This window comes from Ischnura elegans, chromosome 13 (assembly GCF_921293095.1).
Source record: "Ischnura elegans chromosome 13, ioIscEleg1.1, whole genome shotgun sequence".
Lineage (NCBI taxonomy): Eukaryota > Metazoa > Arthropoda > Insecta > Odonata > Coenagrionidae > Ischnura > Ischnura elegans.
Genome location: NC_060258.1, coordinates 10532187 through 10551366, shown reverse-complemented (window position 1 = coordinate 10551366; position 19180 = coordinate 10532187). Strand labels below are relative to the sequence as shown.

Genomic DNA, 19180 nt, shown 5'->3' with positions numbered 1-19180 from the left:
TAAGCAAAATTACCCTTACTTTTACATATTTATTGCTCATCATATCATAAATAGCACTACAACGTACACATTTCACGAGTTGTCTTTTTGATACGAATTATTCGAATATATTCCGAATCAACTGATTCAATGAAAAACTTGACTCACAATAAATATAAAACACTAATAAAACATGATAATCGGTTTTCCAATCACTATGCACACGCTAAAAGAATTTGCACTCCTTGAAGTTCGAAAGATTCTCCACACCTCACTTCTCACTCATCACTAACGACTTAGAATCAGTTTACGTTATTTCACATTGACATTTCGAGGACAATGAAATGAATAGGCTGAAACAAATTGCTAAACCGGTTATTGTAACATCAAAAAACTTCGAATTTCACTATTACTCTTACCCGTACTCTTACCGTAACCAAAATATGATCAAAACAAAAACAAACAACAGCGCAACGAAATTCGTGAAATGTAAACACTCGTGAATGCTCAAAATTAATAGATAATAAAATCAAACGGAACTTAGAAGCGAACAAACGATTGGAAATTAATATGCGTTCGATGTATCCCTAAAGCACAACTAGATCAAATATGAAACATATCCCCTAGGCAATAGTTAGATACCTTAGATCGAAATGTATAGGGTTGATTGAACTGGCATGGAAGAAATAAATAATTTCGTCGAAGCAGTTACATTCACAACTCACTTCACTCTTTACTTCATCGTCTATATGCAATCATTCACTTAGGGGTACATTAAGGGCACAAATTGTGTTCACTTGCACTAGAAGCACAATGAAAGTTCACTGCACGTAGTTTCCTAGCAAATGCAGCAATACAAAACTTTCAATTCCTGTCAACGCTACATACATTGCCTGCCTAACTTGAAGAATGGATTTCATGTCGCCTTGATCCATCCGGAAGCTTCATGCACAACATAGGCCATTTCAAAATAAGGAATTACCTTGGCAAATGTCCAGTCGGCATGCAGAGTACTCAGCTTGGCATCGAGCGATCGAGGGTACAGGCCAGCCGTACAGGCTTGTGTCGTCATCACCTCTATTTCAAGATGGCCGACCGTTTTTGGCGGCGTTTAAAATTATTCGAATTTTGATTGCTAATAATTCCATCATTACTTTTTCAACGCATCTGTCATTCATCCCAATCAAAATGAAATTACATCAGAAGTGATATACATTCGTTTTTTTAGACCGTTCTGATAGGCTTGAACAACCCTATTGCTATTTTTGGACCATATATCTCTTCATTAATTTTTATTTGTGCTGTAAAATATTTTCCTTTGCTTTGGCCAACCCGTGGTTGGAACGATTTCACTCCTGTTAATAGTAATTGCTATGCTATGTTCTTATTGATGTAATTAGATTTGTGTTGGACCTATTGTAAAAACTTACTCTGATGGTGACTTCAATTGTTTTTTTTTTCAATAAACACTTATTGCCGATTATAATTGATTATTTCATTTTCCTCCAACATTCATCATGGCAGGGGTGTGTACTTTCGACTGAATATACTCTTGTAGGCAGTCTCCTAGTCTTGGTTCCTATTTGTCCATGGAATAGGTTATGTATCACTATTTTCATTCCTGCCACCATTTTTTCCCTTAGACTTCATTGGTGACATTACTGGTATTCCTAACAGGTGCTTCATCTTTCCATCTATTCGTATGCATTTAATGTCTTGTGTTTTTATCCCAAGTTATTTTAGAATAGTAGTGGCATATTTTAGACGTCTGTTAAGGAGATGCATAATTCATTGCTGTTGTCTACTATTATTGCCTAGACAAGGCCATTTGGGGTAGAGCCAGTGGCTTAAAACCATTGGATAGTTTTTATTTCAACGGATCGAGATCATAAATAACTTTGTAGTTATTTTGAAGCCACGGTGGTCCATATCTGGTAAAACGTCGCAACCAGACGTTTTGAATATAAAGGTAGTGGTGTCTATGTCGCTGTGGGTGTCAGCCATTTTGAAATTGGCGCCGATGAGGGAGAATTGGCCACCAGAGTGCAGCACTGTAAATTTATACCCATCAAGGTCGGTAAAAGCCAGGTCGTGTCACGCACTTGGGGTGCGGTCCAATGAATGCTACTTTCGCTACCAGACGCTACAGACGGAAGTGCTCCGGAGCACCGGTCCATAGGCGCTACGTTCGCTACGAGAATTTCTTTTCGGACCGGTCAGGAGCGAAGTCAAGATGGCGGAAATGAACGAGGGTGGGCAAACTGGGATTATGAAATCGAAGATGTGGTTTTAATTGCGAATTCAGGTGACTATGATCATTGAATATTAATAAATATGTTTGAATATCATTAAAATGAATTTTATTTTTCAATATCGAGGCTCCACATAGTAAAGGAAGAAACTTTGGACTGTATTTCTCACACCAACCCTCGCCTATCCTTCTCAATGAAACTCATTACCCTAGTAAAGGAAAAAGTAGGTACTCTACCGTTTTCCCAGTTGAAACATATTAACTTATAATGGTTAACGACTATTAAAAAACATTAATCTATTTCATGTATATCCTATTTTTCTTCAGATTTTAATTTATGGCATGAGTAAATTTGTCGATATATGTTCTTACAATCCTTTCTTTATATTACATGCCCCTTTTAATAATTTTTGTTGCCTTTTGTATGTAAAGGCTGCTTCCAAATACATTTGAGTTCATTTTGGGGGAGATACGAGAATGTTTGTCGATATTTAGTTCTTGCTATATATTTATTTAAATCACAATTAAATTTACATCTATTTACTAAGTGCGTCTACTCCGTTACTTCGTAGTCACTTATATAGGAGAAAGGCGTCCACATTCAGCGTCCATCATCTGCAACGTGAGTAAACTCTCCATTGCCTCAGTGCATTCCCTTCGAATTTCCGCCAAAAATTGACTCGCTCCTCCGCTGACCCAAGTTTTCAGGGGAGCGTCTGGAGCTGGTCCGGAGCGAGGCGGGAAACGGGTGTATGACGTTTGCCGTGACGTCACAGCCTAACCTGTAGCGCTCCGTAGCGAATAACGGACCGCTTGGTGGCGCTCCGAAGCATTGGTAGCGTTCAACGGACCGCACCCTGGACCAATGTAATCCGCCATCTTGATTCTCAAGCGCGGCGGGAATTCAAATTTTACGTGCATTTAAATGGGAGACATAGGTAAAAGGAAACACGGTTTTCTCACAACGTAATCGATGCAGGGAAATGAAATTTTTTTTATAAATAGTTAATAAAATGGAAATTTATGATACGTCTGTATTTTGAGTCTATGGTCCACGGTTCGACTCTAGAAAAATTGTCAACTCACGGGAAAAATAAATTTCGCACTGCAGCGCTCTGGATGCATGGGTTGTAAGGCACCATGTCTTACTTCCTTATTTTGGAAGTCTGGTACATGACATTTTCCATGGTCATATATAATTATAATATACTTGCGAACACGGGTAGTTTTTGACACTGAAGACCTCGGTTCGACTCTAGAAAAATTATCAACTCACGGGAAAAATAAATTTCGCACTGCAGCGCTCTGGATGCATGGGTTGTAAGGCACCATGTCTCACTTCCTTATTTAGGAAGTCTGGTACATGACATTTTCCATGGTCATAGATAATTATAATATACTTGCGAACACGGGTAGTTTTTGACACTGAAGACCTCGGTTCGACTCTAGAAAAATTGTCAACCCACGCGACAAAAATTTTCTTACTTCAGCGCTCCGGGTGCATAGGTACAAGAAACCATGTTTTATTCCTTTATTTTTGAAATTAGATTCATGAAATCTCCCAAGGTCATAGGAAATTATAGTATACTTGATAATACGGGCGGTTTTTAGTCTGACGACCTCGGTTCGACTCTGGAAAAATTTACAAGCCAAGCGAAAAAAACATTCGTTCTACAGCGCTCCGTGTGTATAGGTACAAGGAACCATGTCTCACTTCCTTAATTAGGAAGTCCGGTGCATGGAATTTTCCACGGTCATAGTTAATTACATTATACTAGATAATAAGGGCGGTTTTTGACCCTGAAGATCTCGGTTCAACTCTGAAAAAATCCCCAACCCACACAACAAAAATTGTCTTCAGCGATCCGGGTGAATAGGTACAAGGCACCATGTTTCATTCCTTCATTTATGAAGTTAGATTCATGAAATCTCCCAAGGTTATAGGAAATTACAGCATACCTGATAATACGGGCGGTATTTTAGTCTGAGGATCTTGGTTCGACTCTCGAAAAATGCCCAAACCAAGCGATAGCATGACTGATCTAAGATGGTTGTGAATTTGTTAACATTGCTACTCCAAATCATGTATGTAATACTAGAACCATCTGCTTGCCAATTTTCTAAGAATCATGACAAATAATCCGACTGCAACTGCATTTAATTCAGCACAGAGCAAATGCATTCCAAATTACACCCAGACCATTAACAATTAAAATACTTATTGAGATGAATTGCTGGATGGAAATAAAAAAAGCTGGCACATCGTAATCACATCCATATATTATAATAAAATTCACTACAATCTCCACAGTTCAGTAAATCACATAACTATTTACAATTACAGTCATATAAAGTAATGTTTGATCATTAAAACGGAAAGTCATGGGCAATAGAATATTTTTCCAGAATAAATAAAATATAATTTTGTTGAAATAGTAGTACAATTTGATCAAACTAATTTCAAAACAGATGCACATAATTTAAGGCTTTTAAAACATCCATTTAAAGGTGCACTGCCATAATGTCTAGACTTTAAGGAATGATGATTTTGCTAATGCTGGCAAATGTAGCAGTAATCCACACAACAGGTATCACCCTCAGGATTACAAATCCAGCCTGCCACTTAATGCATAGTATCCTGTCCCGGATTAAGAAGAACAGTTTTTCAAATAGTTCATGACTATCCACTGCACCAGGCTGCTAGAAAACATAACATATAAATACCATGAGACAAAGTAAACCGAAGAGTTAAAAATGTCCATTCATTTTGAGAAGCACAAGTATGTTCATGGGAAATCAACATTCAAAAGGAAAAAGTTCTGTTCATCCAAGTTATCATTATAGGTCAGTGTATAGAATACCCAACAACACTTATACCATGATCCCGAAAAAATCAGAACTATGTAATTGTGTTTGTAGTTAATAGAATAATATCTTCAAATAAATGGATTGTACTAAACATCAATTCCATACTTAAAATCATCAACTTCTAAATATACTGATATTCCTCCTGATGTAAGATCCTAATAAAATCCTTGCAAACCTGAAATACAATTAAAAAGACTATCGGAAACAGTACATATTACATAATTTCCAAGGATTGCAGATTGCAGTAGTCTCACACATTATCCAAATATGTAAAATAAAGTTGAAATGCCATTCACCATTACCATATGCCTGCAAAATGACAAGTTCACAGCAATGCATAAGGCCTCATATACTCTAATAGCATATACCAGTTCATGCCATTAGAATGTATTTTCCAGTTCCCAAACTCAACCTAGAAAGAATAAAAATATTTAGCTCAAAAAAGGGTGGGAAAACTAAGCACATAATCATTCTTGAAATAAGTTCTAACACTCCCACATGAAAAAGACATTTCCTATTTTCAGAAAGAAGTTATGTCTCAGATATTAATCAAATTTAAGAATAAAGTCAAAATGTCATTTAACATTACATTAGCCTGATACATGAAATCCTGATCATAGCAACAAGTATTCTATCATGTTCTCAAGTAACTCAAGCCCATTAATGCCAATAATGAAGAAGTTCCCTGTTGTTCTCTGCAACCCAAAATTTAAAAAGAAATTACCCAAAAGGGGAAAACTGGGCAAATAATTAATAAATCAGTAACATTTCCCCCTCTTATTGACCATATAACACAGCTACTTCCGCCTGGAAGAAAAAAATAAGAAAAAAAAGAATAATAAAAATAATTAGTTAGAAATTGTAAATTTTGCCAATCCCAATAATGAATGTAATACTAGAATAATCCGCATGCAAATATTCCAAGAATCACGGCAAATAATCTGACACAGTGATGTCAGTGTGCACTCAGGTGAGCCTTTAGGTACATTAAAGATTTTACAAATAACTGCAATAAATGAATATACATCAGAACATTAATTAGAATAGGATGGATTCCAAACTCAATCACTGATTTTAAGTCATCAAATGCTGCACGGAGCAAATGCATTCCAAATTGAGCAATTAGACTCAGACAATTAACAATGACAAGACAATCATGGATGTAAATAACTAAAGCATAAAGCCTGTTAAATTGTAGGAAGTAGTTTTACAAATCCAGTAGAATACCGCGCTCATGTGTTAATTTTAATGGATATATTATGGGTTGAAATGCACTATAGATACAGGGTGGGGTACAGACATAATGGGTATTAAATGAAACGAAATGATTAATACCGAGCTAAATGCAGGAGATTACCCCGAAAGGAAAGATATGGTGCATCTCAATATGCAGTCAAACTATACTAATAATGTTGCATTGATGGAGAGAGAAATAAATCATCCAGGCTCATCATAATCACATTCTTATATTATAATTAACTACAATCTCCACGGTTAAGTTAATCACAAAACTGTATCTATATTCACAAAAGTCATATGAGTGTGCACTGATCATTAAGAGGGATAGTTATAATATGTATATTATCATCCTGGAATAAGAATAACTGTTCTTCAAGTACCTAGTTCATCAATAACCATTGCACCAGGCTGCTAGAAAACACAACATATAAAAACCATTATAAAAGTATACCTAATGCCAGCAATTCCATACTTAAAGTCATAAACTTCCCCAGACAGCACATTTGTGGTAATACATTTGTATTACAATTGTAATACAGTGTCAAATGTCCTCTATTACAATCGTATTACAATTGTAATACAGTGTCAAATGTCCTCTATTACAATCGTATTACAAATTCCCTTGTATTTTGCCTTTGTATTACAACTGTATTACAAATCATCTGTATACAAGACGTTTGAATACAACTGTAATACAGTTGTATTACAAAAATCGGTACAATTTGTAAGGTTACAGAAGATTTACCATTTGTATACAAATGGTTGTGCTATCTGGGTCTTAAAATAAACTGATATTCTCCCTGATGTAAGATCCAAATAAAATCCTTGTACACCTGAAATAGAATTACAAAGACTATTTGAAACAATACCTACATGCTACATAACCTTCACAGGTTGTAAAATCTCACATATTAACCAAACATGAGAATAAAGTTAACATGTCATTCAGCATTTGCCAGCTATATGAAAGGCTGTTCATAGCAATATATAAGGTATCATATTCTCAAATAACACAAGCTAGTTCATGCCATTACTAAATACTACCCAGTTCCCAAACTAATCCTACAAAAATATTTTGTAGCCTATAAAAGGGTGGGAAAAATGTGCACATTAACATTATTGAAACAAGTTCTAATTCTCTTACATGACTTACCATTTTTTAAATAAATAATCCTCATGAGGCAACCAACTTCTTCCTTAAATTCTCCAGCCATCATTCCATAATTCAACTGATTTCACCATCACTCATGAATGCCTCAACTGACCATAGATCATAATTCAACCTAGAAGAATGATAATAATGATATGAACACCATTGGGAATATGTTGCAACGGAACACAAGATGAAAAAATGCACCTACTTACATATGTGTGGTTATGAGACAGCTTCATAAACTTTTCCGACAATGTTCCCCATAAGACTCTCACTTGCTTCCTTAATTTCTCTATCTCCATTCTACAATTCAAATGATTTTACCAGCTCTCATAAGTAACATGTTCACACTTCACCTGACCATGGACCATATATCAACCTAGAAGAATTATTAGAATTAAAAGAACAACCATGGAAATATGTAGCAAGGGAAGGACTGGATGAAAAAATACATCTACTTACACCTTTATGGTTGTGGAACAGCATCTATGACTTCTTTCAATAATGTTCCCCCAGGAAACTGTCACATTGTCCTTAAATTATCCAGCAAAATTCTACAATTCCAATGATTTTACCAGCTCTCATGAGTAATATGTACACGCTTCAACTGACCATAGACCATTCAACCTAGAAGGATGACAATAATGATAAAAACAACCTTGGTAATATGTTATAAATTTATAACAATATTTTGCGATTGCAAGGGAGGACAATGGAAAGAAACATCTACTTACACCTGTGTACTTATGAAACAGCTTCCAAGACTTAGGCAGTATTCCTCATAAGACTGTCACTTGCTTCCTTAATTTATCCAGCAGTCATTCCACAGTGCAAATGCTTTCATGAGTACATTTTTATTTTGTTGCTGCTTCACCTGACTAGCTCATCATAGTTCAACCTGAAAAAATGGCAGAAATAATAGGAACAACCTTGGAAATAGTTTGCATAGGAAGGACAGGTAATGCCTGCGAAAAGCAATGCTCATCACAATAATATCAGATTATAAATTGTATGTGGTCATTTTCATTAGGCTTCACCATATTGATTCACATCCTACAGTGGGTAATCTATTAACACATATAATGATTAGTATCTATTACAATGTTGAATATTTATTACTTTTTGCATGAATTTGGCCATATAATGTTCAACTTTTGCACTAATCCACAATAAAATGGGCTGATGTTGTTGCACCATTTACACAGTAAATGAATGATAGCATAGATTTAAGGTCTATTTTTCCCACACTACTGTTACACTCTCAATAACTTAACCTCACATAATACCACATGTCCTTATTCCCATGAATTCAACACACAATGACTGCACTCAAATAACTGTCAAATAATTGCACTGCCATATATTGATATCCCTATAGCCCACACTTTAATTAAATTCCTGTCAATAGACCCTTCCTTTAAATGAAGATATACTTTGCGACATTCTCAAAAACTACCAGACAACTTTATAAACGGTACATAGGCTTTATATAAATTTATATGCGAAGGAGTCCATGTATGAAGTTATAGGTTACTGCAATTCGGTGTGCATCATATCCAGTATCATGAAAATATCTCTTCAACAGCACTGATACAAAAAAGTTAACTGAAAGCCAAACAAATAACGTAACAAGTGATAATTCAATATTCTACTACATAACTCATAAATTTACTACACACTAGCAGAATTAAAACTCGAGTAAAGCATATAACTTTCTCGTACATGGTTGCATTGAACTTCACAATCATAATTTGTAAATACTTTTCCATAATATCATAATACACTTACTTTTGCTTTCAGCATCCGGATTTCCTAATTAATCACCAACATCTCGTCCTGTTGACAGTCGGGAACGTCTGGTTCTTCCACCAACTCTCCTCCAGCACACGGGTTGATATCCGAGTTGTTTGGATGCAAGAATTTCTATGCATAACGTATGACGAATGCACGACTTTAACAGGACATCTTATTACGACTTCCAAAAGTGCATAAAAAACTGAAATTATTAGAAAAGACTAGATTCGACTGTCGCCAATTTGTAATATTAAAACTATGTAAACTTATTCAAACTTTGTATAACTTATCTTCAGAATACATACCTTTTTCCAGAAATCGCTGTTGGAACGGCAGTTTGTTTATGTAGTTTGCGACCATCCTGTTGACGACACTCTTAACTTCTCCGCAGTGAAACAAACCTAAATAATAATATTCGTAAAAATTGAGGAATTTCTGAACAGAGAAGGCATTATCCATTGCACCAATGCCTTCGTAAGCTTAAGAAGGCATTGATTGCACGCATAAAACTGAATTGAAGAAATGTACACTGGCGCAAGCGAGCCTACATACGATCCGATTATTCTACTAATTTACAATGAAAATGCACAATTTCCGTATTATTCCGTATGAAACATGACCCGAAGTAATAAATAACATTGAAAAGTTTGGCACTTTTGCATTACTTAACATAATTTCAAGGCAAAACGTGATGAATCCGTATCAAAATATGCTGGTGACAACAGCGTTGTCAACAACTTTTGAGAAGTCTATATTTCTACCATGTGACGTTCCCTCATTGACATAGACTATTGCTAGAATTATTAAGACTTACGTTGAATATATAAATATTTACAAAGTACAAATACAGGCAAAAATACTTATAATATTGTCACTTCCTTACCTCACAATGTGCGATGTTATTGTAGATTTCCATTTGTTTCTTCTGCAATCTATCGACCAAGGAGCCTTTCTTTTACGATCAGAAGGAAAACGAAATATTCTTACTCCGTTTTTCGTGGAATTGGAGCAAATCGGAGCACTGCAGCACACAATTTTTTGAAATTAATTCATATGCCCTATGCAAACACCATGTAAACAACAGACAGGTGGGAACCAAGATGATCAAACCGAAATGCACTATGGGAGCGTGACACGACCTGCCTTTTACCGACCTTGATACCCATTAGCCTTATGGGAGCTGCGCTTCCTCTCCTCCTTCTTCCATGACAGCACTGCTTACCATGGAAGAAGATTGCTTACCTCAAAAGGAAACACGAATAACTTAATTTATGAATAAAACAAATCCAAATGAATTAGTAGCTAATTACGAACAAGACAAACAAAATTATAAAGATAAACTTTGAGGAAGAAATCATGAGTAATGAAAATCACAAAGCTTCCGCACAAATTCACTCAAAAACTCCTATCCGTGCCTATAAAAGTAACGCGAAAGGAGGCCCTTAATATATAAAAGAGGAACCATCTGCGGCAACTTGCTAAAAACCACCTATATACAGCTAATATTACAATTATATCATGCAATATTTGCTTTTTGTTTGCTCATAAGCGACATGAGAATGTAGCAGAATGGGCTATGTTCTATGGAATAATTTACTTCAAGATTGAACCCTGCGCGCCTCAATGGCCGCGTTTGCAGCGTTCGGACGGAATGGATCACAACTACGAGATGAACTTCTCATCTTCATTACTCATTCCTCCCCATTTCATTATTTACGTCAACCTAAAAAAACTATGAAAATGTAAACCGAATATTTTATAATGTCTTGTTTTTTCCACAAATAATAGGGCTATATTAATAATTATGATCGTGATTTAAATACTTTAAATATTACGATACCCTTATTTTCTACTCGTATGCCCCGTATGGCCAGAAACGGAGTTAGTTTTACGATCTTAAAAATGCTATAAATAGTCAAGGAATATTATAAAAATAGTAAAGTTACTGTTACGTTTACAACATATTTGAATTTAGAGTTTTGTAATTACTCGTCAAATCCGTGCAAGTATAAAATATGTAACCTTAATATATGAACATTATTTAATTATTTGGTGGTATTAAAGATTTTTTATATACAAAAATTCCGACAGAAGCAGTTTATGACTGAGCTCTGTCATACAATTTTAGTTTCGTATCTTTTATAATTCAAATATTTAGCTGACTTGCCAGAGGTTGTGCTTGTTTCTGGAGTGACTTGTGGAATCGGCGTTCAAAATGTCAGCTAGTTTAATTAAAGATGCGAAGGCAGTGAAAGATAAGGACAAGAAAACTGAAGAAGAGAAGAATGAGCTGGTAAGTATACGTACTTTTACGCCTGTGAGAATTTACATGGGTGATTATATGCTGGGATGTGATGGCCAAGTTCATGACCGAAGCCCAATTTCAGTTCTGATTTTAGTTTCAGTCTAAGGTTTACATTAAAACCTTTATGAATAGGATTAATGCCTCATTCCTTTAATTTCCAGTCTGAAGAAGATAAGCTCCTTCAGGAAGAGTTGAATTTATTAGTCGAAAGATTGGTGGTAAGTTCTAATTTTCCTCCTCTAATATTTGTTTATTGGTGCTCTTAGAATACTCTGGATTTAATTATTTTATATTTACCTGATTTTATCTTACCGTCGTTTGAATTCAGTTCCGGAAGGATATCATAATGCATCGTTCAATGATAATTATCAAATGTGTGTTATTTGTTTAAATTTAAGTTATTCTAAATTACTCAAAAATGTGAAATGTCTTCATTTCTAGTAAAATAATTAACATTTCTGCCATTGGTAATTTATAACGCATGGAGTAGTTCATTGAACCCACACAATTCCTCTGGTCAAACTCAATTTGCCATGAGGTTCTTGAGGTTTATTGCGAATCAGTGCCGGTAAAGTAATGTCGACTGATTTTCCCGAGGCATTTGTTGATTGGATTTCGAGGAAATGACTTGTTTAGGGTTACAGCAAAGTATCTCCGCGGACCATTGTTTTTATTTACCTTTATATGCCGCGAATTATGCACTAATTACGACGCAAAGGTAAACATTTGGCATTTTTTCTTTATTTTATTGTTATCGATTTGGTTACAATGTCGAAGGTGTTTTTTCCCATTAACTACATTTGCCAATTTTTTCCATACACTAAACACGTGAAAAATGGGTAAATTCCAGGAAAAGAGAAAAATTTCACGGTGTCTGAGCCGTTTAGGCTCTTTTCCCCCTCAGCTGCCACAAGCCAAGCATTGTTTACCAACAGGTGAACATGTATTATACGTGGGGCCGCCATTGAAATTTCAAACTACAACTCTTATATTATAGTTCCAAGTTGTGCCGCAAGACAACCGAGAAGAAGTGAATAATCGTTTCCGATTTTATTTCTAAAATCCATAGGGCAATTGACAACAGGGCTATTATTGGTGACTGTATAGTTTTATTGAATCTCCAATTTTCGTCGGAACTTCACCAAAATTAGTATACATAACTTACTTCAAATACTAAACAGTCCTAGGGGTGGGCAAAAGCGGTTCGAGTACAAATAAAAGTTTAATAATTCATTACTTATCTTGGTGTTGGATGGGTAACTTATACATTGCAGGACCCATCATATAGATGAGAAAAGACGATCGAAAACTAAATTGTTGCTCAGGTTAACAAATTAGTTTGTATCAGAGGGTTTTCACATAATTTCGAGGGACGAATTTATGTTTGTAGTACAACAACCATGCCTCGACCCACCCTGACATAATGCGACCCGCCCAAATAATCTCACTTACGCCATCATAAGTCCGTCTGTCGGAGTCAGTCGACACATAAATAAGAAATAAGCCGTGCGCTACCCAACCCACCCCTCCGGTCCTACGACCGTACACATAGGAATAAGCTGTTCATTCGCTAGGATTTTACAAAATGTAGAGAGAAAAATTTGCATTCTTTACAACCACACCATGCCCCGTCTATACCCAAATGCAACAGTTTGTTTTGGATCGCCTTTTCTCATCTATATGATGGCTCCTGCAACGTATAAGTTACCCATCCAACACCTAGATAAGTAATGAATTAGTAAATTTTTATTTGTACTCGAACCGCTTTCGCCCACCCCTAGGATTGTTTAGTATGTGAAATAAGTTATGTACACTAATTTTGGTGAAGATCCAACGAAAGTTGGAGACTTGATAAAACTATACCGTAGCCCTTTTTTTTACAGACTTAAGAAGATAGTTTAACCGGTACGCTTATAACGAGTGTGGATTTTAGGGGTTACGCTGTACCGGCCCTACTACAGCACTGACTAAACTACATGTTTGGTCTTAGATATACTGACCATTATTTCAAATGTATCCTCATACAGGTGTGGATACACTTCTTCTTATTATCTTGCAGTATATGCCCACTGTGACAGAAAAAAAGTAAAACCTGAAATACTCACAGTGGCAGTCAAAACACCACCATTTTTATTTCGCAGTGTATTAGAGCATACATTTACTTCCAATTTTAAAAAATTGCATGAGTCAACAACTATGCCTTTTGTTGATGATTATGAAAATATGTGGTAATGTTTTTTAGCTAAAAAAATTCATTAATTAACACCTATTGACATCATTTTGGCTAACATATCAATGCATGGGGATTAAAAGACATTTTTCTGGAAACTATGCAATTGTATAGACAAGGGGTCAAAATTACATTCATATTAAAGTATACCGGGACTAGCCACGGTGATAACTTTTTACGGAGTCACCCGCAATGCACAAATAGTGCGAAAAATCCACAGAGGAAAAATCATTCGCCTTGACCGGGATTCGAACCCGGATCCCTCGATTTCCGGCCGAGTGCTTTAGCCAGTTAAGCTACCGAGGCGTCATTCTCCCCTGTGGAAATTTGTGGACCACCTTGTCCGGTATAGTCCACAAATTTCCACAGGGGAGAATGACGCCTCGGTAGCTTAACTGGCTAAAGCACTCGGCCGGAAATCGAGGGATCCGGGTTCGAATCCCGGTCAAGGCGAATGATTTTTCCTCTGTGGATTTTTCGCAAAATTACATTCAATTATATTTTGTGGTTTCTGAGCTATTGATTTTTTCCCTGCACTCTGGGATTTGACTCCCACTAGCGCCACTTCGGGGCAAACAACTTAAACTTCTCCTCCTCATGTCTTGCAAACTATGAAAGTGAGAGAGGAAATATTTTACATGGGTCATTAGATAGGTGATAGTAGCTAGGGACAAAAATTTCTTTAATATCTGAGTCAGTGGTCATCATTGTGAAAATTTTCTGGGTGATTTGACATGGAATGACCTACTTTTTTCTTTTTCATTCTCCTCATCTATGGCAATAGGGTAATTTCCTTCATCGGGGAGAAAACGAAAGGTATTGATTGTGATTCGTTACCCTCCGTTACTGCATTTATGACCGCTCTGTCTGCATTTTGAAAATCGATCAATCAATTTGATCGTCAAAAACATGATAGTTAACATTGCACTCCTCCCAATCAAGCAATCAAGTACGTCTTTGAACCGTGTTTCTGCGATGAAAAATAACGATTTTATTCACTTTGCTAAAAAAGTAAAATATAAAACGTGAAGCATCTTATAATAGAGTAGTTTCCTTCATCAAAGAATACGAAAGGCATTGATTGAGATTTGTTACTCACCATTAGTGTATTCATAATATAGAAATTATTACGCTTTAGAAATCCCAGTTTAAACAAATGGCAATGGCCAATTTTAACCTCATTTGAAAAAGGCCAGATTGGCGCCCATGCGATGCCACTCCACGTGACGTCACAGGGACCTAGATTCTACATGAGTAGTCAGGAGTTTTACATCATCTGAGATTACCAATGCATGCATGAGGCACAGAGCTCAGGGAAACATCTCTTAATAATCACACATTAAAAATACCTAAGTTCGGAAAGTTTCCTTAGTTTGATAGGGGAATATTAATCCTTATTTAAGCCAAGCGCTACCTGCTAGCAGCCTCCATCGTAGCGGTGCTCATAGCCTCGCACCAAGGTGGCCTCACACGAGCGGCAGCCGGAACCAGAGTGACATCACATGAGCTTTTCTCAGCATTCATTCTTTGCCGTCGCAGTTTTGCGTGCTTGAAAATTTTCACTTTTCATTTAGTCGGGAAAAATAGATATTTTCATTTAAAAATCTGAAAGAGTGAAAAGTCCATCTCCACAAGCCAATACAGTAATACCCAGGTTACGCTGTTAATTTTTGTTAACTCAAGCATAGCCGTAATGGAAAAACTCCTTAACCGCATTCATCGCTAAACTCCACAATTCAATCCCTCAACAAATTTAGAATATAAGCAATGTACAGTGTGTCCTCGTTCTACGTCACCCCGTTTAACGTCATTTCACGAGAACGTCAGGAAAATTTTGAGATCGTCATTTGCTTATTGCACCTTTGCTTCGCGATAATGTCAAGTCTTTTAAATTTTCCCACGAAGTGGCAGGCGTTGCAGGTTGTTTGTTTCGTGGGCGGTAACACAGTCAGTCTATACAAAGTGTAAAACTGTGTGTGTATTGTTAATTGCGATTGCAATAACGTTGCCTGCCAAACAAGAGGTCGTTGGTTCGAGTCCCGCCTGGGTAGGTTTCCCCGGTCCAGGGCATGGTTGTTTGTGTACGTTTACTTGTTACATTTGTTGAACACCCCGGTGTAAAATGGCCAATAAAAGCTGTATCCAGTGGTTTGAGAATTTAAAAAAAAAGTTACGATTTTAGCAAATTTTAGCATCAGAGACATTTCCATGAAAATGTCTAAGGGAACAATGTTCATAATAAATTTGGTTCCTGTTACTGCAACGATGTTTCAGCGATGATGATGCCCAGGCGACGCCCACCCGCCTCAATTCGCAATTAAAACCATATCTTCGATTTCATAATCCCTGACAAATGTTTCTCGGGTTTGCAGCCAGGTTAATGCTTTTATACAAGCCGACGTTTCGGGAGACGACTTGTCTTCCATCCTCAAGGTTGTGTTACTTGAATGAAGTTCAATTTCACACTGAACAGGATTGACCGTTTACGGAGACAACAATACGGCTCAGGTGTCGTCCGATTGGCTGTAGGTCTTTTGAAATTCTTCACGTTTAACCCTTATGTTTTTCATACAGCTGATTACAGGTCTCCATGTAGTGCTTAGATGATAGCCGGTGTCACGATTGAAATTTTTGGGATTGAGTCGGATCTCTATTGCTTCCTTAACTACGCAGTCCCAGTAACGTTGAGCATGGCAAAGGATTTTGGTGTCGTCCCATTTAATAGCATGGTCTTCATTAATGCTGTGTTCCGCCACGGCCGACTTTTCTGGTTGCGCTAATCTGAAAAATCTCCGGTGTTCTTTCAGCCTCGTCTCAATCGTTCGGCCTGTCTCCCCCACATACATTTTACCACATTCACAAGGTATTCCATAAACCCCTGGTGTCTTCAACCCAATCGGATCTTTCACCCTCACCAAGCGGTGCCTTAATTTAGGTGGTGGCAGATGGACAGTTTTGATATTATACCGTCGTAGAATGCGGTGGATCTTACCAGATATGGTTGACACACATGGGATTAAGGCTGTTGATAGCGGTTTTTCAGGCGGCTCATCCGGGCAACTCTTTTGTTTTATGTTGAATCTGCTTAGGGCCTTAAAAATCTTTTGTTTTCCATAGCCATTCCGTAAAAATGTTGTCTTAAGGTGGTCTAACTCGGCTGAGAAGCTTGTATTATCTGATATTAACTTGGCTCTATGGACCAAGGTAGATAATACAGCGGCCTTCTGCGATGGATGGTGGTGGCTCTGTCCGTTGAGATACAGGTCAGTATGCGTTGGCTTCCTATAAACGGAATGACCTAGGCTCCCATCTTCTTTCCTATGTATTAGGATGTCCAGGAAAGGAAGTCGCCCATTCTCTTCTACCTCCATGGTAAATGTGATGCTCGGGTGTTGGTTGTTCATATGTGTCAAAAATTCCTGCAATGCAGCGGTACCATGTGGCCAAACTAAAAAGGAATCGTCCACATATCTGAAACCTGGATGCGAACCCGAGAAATATTTGTCAGAAGTATTCACCAGGAAAAACTTAAATCGTTCATAATCCCTGTTTGCCTGCCCTCGTTCATTTCCGCCATTTTGATTTCGCTCCTGACTGGTCCGAAAAGAAATTCTCGTAGCGAACGTAGGGCCTATGGACTGGTGCTCTGGAGCACTGTCTGTCATTTCATTTATCGTCACATTTTTCAGGAGCGGTAATTGACATTAAACGAGGACTCACTGTATATAAGTGAGCTTAAAAAACTTTAAATCAAACAGCCTTTGTATCCTATTAATGAATTTTATGTTCTCTGTAAGGTAAAACTTAAATGAGTTAGGGTAAATGTATCATTCGTATGTAATATGCTTTGACCATTGATTCATATTTCGTCCTTTTGTGTCTTTAAATGTCATTCATGTACATATTGTGTTATCAGAAAGTGATGGAAAATTCCACAACCTGACTAATGAGTTGTAATCTAATCCTCAGGAGAATGACACATCTCAGCACCCGTTGGCCCTGGCAAGCCTGCGGGACCACATCAGGGCCTCAACCACTTCAATGACCAACGTCCCGAAGCCGCTCAAGTTCATGAGGTCTCACTACGACACGATGAAGGAGGTGTACGACAAGATTGACGTCTCGGAGACCAAGAAGGCGTGTGCGGACATCGTGTCTGTCCTCGCGATGACCATGAGTGACACGCGGGAGTGCTTGAAGTATCGCCTGCGCGGATCCCAGGGAGACATTGGCCTCTGGGGGCACGAGTATGTTCGGTGAGTATCTTAGGACTGTCATTTATGCCAATAGGGTAGTTTCCTTCATCAAAGAAACGGAAAGGCATTGATTGCGATTCATTACCCACCGTTAGTGTATTCATAATATACAAATTCTTTGGTTTTTGAAATCTCAGTTTAGAGGACTGGCAATGGTGAATTTTATCCTTATTTGAAAAAGGCCAGATTGGCGCCCATGCAATGCCACTCCACGTGACGTCACAGGGACCTAGTTTCTATGAAGTAGATAGGAGTTTTACATCATCTGAGGTTACCAATGCGTGCATGAGGCACAGAGCTCAGGGAAACATGTCTTAATAATTTCCAATTAAAATTACCAAAGTTCGGAATGTTTCCTTTGTTTGATAGGGTAATAATAATACTTATGTAATCCAAGCACTATCTGCTAGCAGGGTACTCTGCTACCTGGTAGCATCCTGCGTCGTATCAGAGCCTCGCCCCAAGGTCACCTCACTTGCGGCAGCGGGAAACAGAAGGACGTCTCACGGGGTTTTCCCAGCATTCATGCTAAGCCGTTTTTGCGTGCTTGAAATTTTCCCTTTTCATTTTATCGCTAAAAATAGATATTGTCATTCGAAAATCTAAGAGCATGAAATGAGGACTTTAGGAGTGATAGCATTTCGATGTAGGTGATAAAAAAATAATAGGAAACCACCCAATTGGATGGGAATGATTTCCGGTATTATTTGAGGATGGACGAAAAGTGTTTCATGGAGTTGCTTGGCAAAATCAAACCTCAAATCGATAGAAAAAATAGCCGATAAAGGTACAGAGGTTGCGATGCCACAGGAATTGGGGTAGGGCAGTCGGCGGTTGGATGGTCTGTTAGGACCTAGGGGGTTGTAAATACAGTATTGTACACAAATCGTAATAATAATAATAATAATCTTTATTTGCCGGAAAGACAATTATATGCAATACATAAATTGTATAAGGCACGTCAAAAACACAGGTTGGGTACAAATAAAAGATATAAGGCACAAACAGCAAGGTGAGGTGAGCATATATAATATTACTGTGACAGGTACTCTGATATAGAGTAAAAGCAGCCTGAAAGTAAAAAGTCTTTCAGCTTGTTTTTAAA

At 37.3% G+C, this 19180-nt stretch overlaps 1 protein-coding gene and 2 long non-coding RNA genes across 3 annotated transcripts in view; 1 reads left to right on the top strand and 2 right to left on the bottom strand.

The window, feature by feature from the left end:
- Window positions 1-5368: 5368 nt before the first annotated feature.
- LOC124170195 lies at window positions 5369-5966 on the bottom strand. The gene is made up of 2 exons (XR_006867351.1): window positions 5823-5966; window positions 5369-5510 (listed from the first exon to the last, which is right to left on the bottom strand). It is a non-coding gene; the product is annotated as an uncharacterized LOC124170195 (long non-coding RNA).
- Window positions 5967-7791: 1825 nt separating this feature from the next.
- On the bottom strand, window positions 7792-7991 carry LOC124170454. The gene is made up of 2 exons (XR_006867468.1): window positions 7953-7991; window positions 7792-7869 (listed from the first exon to the last, which is right to left on the bottom strand). It is a non-coding gene; the product is annotated as an uncharacterized LOC124170454 (long non-coding RNA).
- Window positions 7992-11429: 3438 nt separating this feature from the next.
- The window catches only part of LOC124170069 (26S proteasome non-ATPase regulatory subunit 2), a 101518-nt gene continuing 93767 nt past the window's right edge, over window positions 11430-19180 (top strand). Inside the window, exons 1-3 of the mRNA XM_046548756.1 lie at window positions 11430-11577; window positions 11751-11807; window positions 17789-18075. Of these exons, the coding sequence (XP_046404712.1) occupies window positions 11500-11577; window positions 11751-11807; window positions 17789-18075 (422 nt within the window). The 5' untranslated portion in view covers window positions 11430-11499. The remainder of the gene's footprint in view (window positions 11578-11750; window positions 11808-17788; window positions 18076-19180) is intronic.